Source organism: Odontomachus brunneus, unplaced genomic scaffold, assembly GCF_010583005.1.
Source record: "Odontomachus brunneus isolate Ranch 3 - 2012 unplaced genomic scaffold, Obru_v1 Obru_scaffold_072, whole genome shotgun sequence".
Classification (NCBI taxonomy): Eukaryota; Metazoa; Arthropoda; class Insecta; order Hymenoptera; family Formicidae; genus Odontomachus; species Odontomachus brunneus.
Genome location: NW_022639522.1, coordinates 582,401 through 583,839, shown reverse-complemented (window position 1 = coordinate 583,839; position 1,439 = coordinate 582,401). Strand labels below are relative to the sequence as shown.

The 1,439-nt window shown below is 58.2% G+C and overlaps 1 protein-coding gene across 1 annotated transcript in view; it reads right to left on the bottom strand.

The window, feature by feature from the left end:
• LOC116846951 (alpha-tubulin N-acetyltransferase) overlaps positions 1-1,334 on the bottom strand; it is a 26,250-nt gene extending 24,916 nt beyond the window's left edge. Inside the window, exon 1 of the mRNA XM_032821402.1 lies at positions 92-1,334. Coding sequence (XP_032677293.1) covers positions 92-195 — 104 coding nt within the window. The 5' untranslated portion in view covers positions 196-1,334. The remainder of the gene's footprint in view (positions 1-91) is intronic.
• Positions 1,335-1,439: the final 105 nt, after the last annotated feature.

Genomic DNA, 1,439 nt, shown 5'->3' with positions numbered 1-1,439 from the left:
AGAGAGAGAGAGAGAGAGAGAGAGAGAGAGAGAGAGAGAGAGAGAGAGAAAGAGAGAGAACTATTTTAAGATCAAAAACAGCGTTACTCACTTCAGCTCGCGCCGATCGCCTTTGAAGTCTTCCGGCACCAGATTGTGCGTGACCTTGTTGATCTTCCTGGGCAAGAGTTTATTTACGTTGAACTTGAACTCCATCTCGGTGTGACAGGGTCGCTATTACCGCTCGGGACGTCCGCCTCCTCGTCCACTCGTTCTCGTTCTCGTCTGCTGCAGTCCTCTTCTCGTCGTCCTCGTCGTCGCCACGCGTCCTAGCGTATTTGGCGCGCGAACACAGCCTACGTCCCGGTGGATGGCCGCGAGACCGTTTTTCCGACGATGCCTACCCGGAGCGACGGCTCGCCTTGAATATGGCCGTTGTTCGCGCACCCTCTCGCGACAACTTCACTCCGCGTTGTTGATTGTCACGTGAACATCGATCGTATCGCTCCTTCTCTCTCCCTCTTTCTCTCTCCCTCTCTTTCTCTCGCTTGCTATCCCGCGCGAGAGAAGCTCCTGTGAGCACAGAATCTCGTGTGTTATTGCAGTCTTGCGAAATGACACCTTCGCGCGCGAGCGGCACTTCGATTGTCACGTGGGTACGCCGGACACGATCGTCAGTCCGTCTGTCCTCTTCTCCCTCGTCTACTCTCCCCTGATCGCTCCGAACTCACGCACCGAATCTACGCTCCGAGCTACGCCACGTCCTACTACCGGCCCCGAAGAAGATTACTTCCCGGCGATGTCTGCTGCCGATGATCGATCACACTCTCGTCACCAGCATCGCTCGCGACGCGAACAACACGTCGCGAATGCGTTCCGCCGAATCGATAGCACGCGTGCGCGCGCGAGACTACCAACTCGCTTCACGGCTCGCGCTCAGCGACTGATAGCCGTGACGTTTCGCTCGCGAAACACGGGGATGCCACCGTTCCCTCTCCTCTCCTCTCCTATCGTAGCCTAGCCTTTCCTCTCTTCTCTCGTCTCCTCTCGTCGTACCGCCTTCGCGGGAGAGCGACTCGCGGCGAGCTGTCGTTCCTCTCGAACGCGCTCTCGAAATGTCCGCGTGCTTCGATTCTCGCGCTGTCGCGAGATCCGTCGCGGCGGCGCCGTTGATGGACGAACGAAGGAATCGGTGAAAGCCGAGGGAGATTACCCTGGTTGAGAACGAGCACATTCGCGAGAGCGTAGCGAAAACGCGGAACGCGACGATGATGACGCCGCGATTTAACACTCGCGCGCCGGATCTCGTTGAACTGGCGAAACTGCGAGCCGTGCCGGTAGAGGTTTACCGCCGAGGGGTACTCACATTCAATTGTCTCCTTGAAAGCCGCGGCGCGCGCGCACCGTGAACATGGCGGTTGACTGCAGTGACGTACCACCTGAGAGCGAAGCTCGAGCGA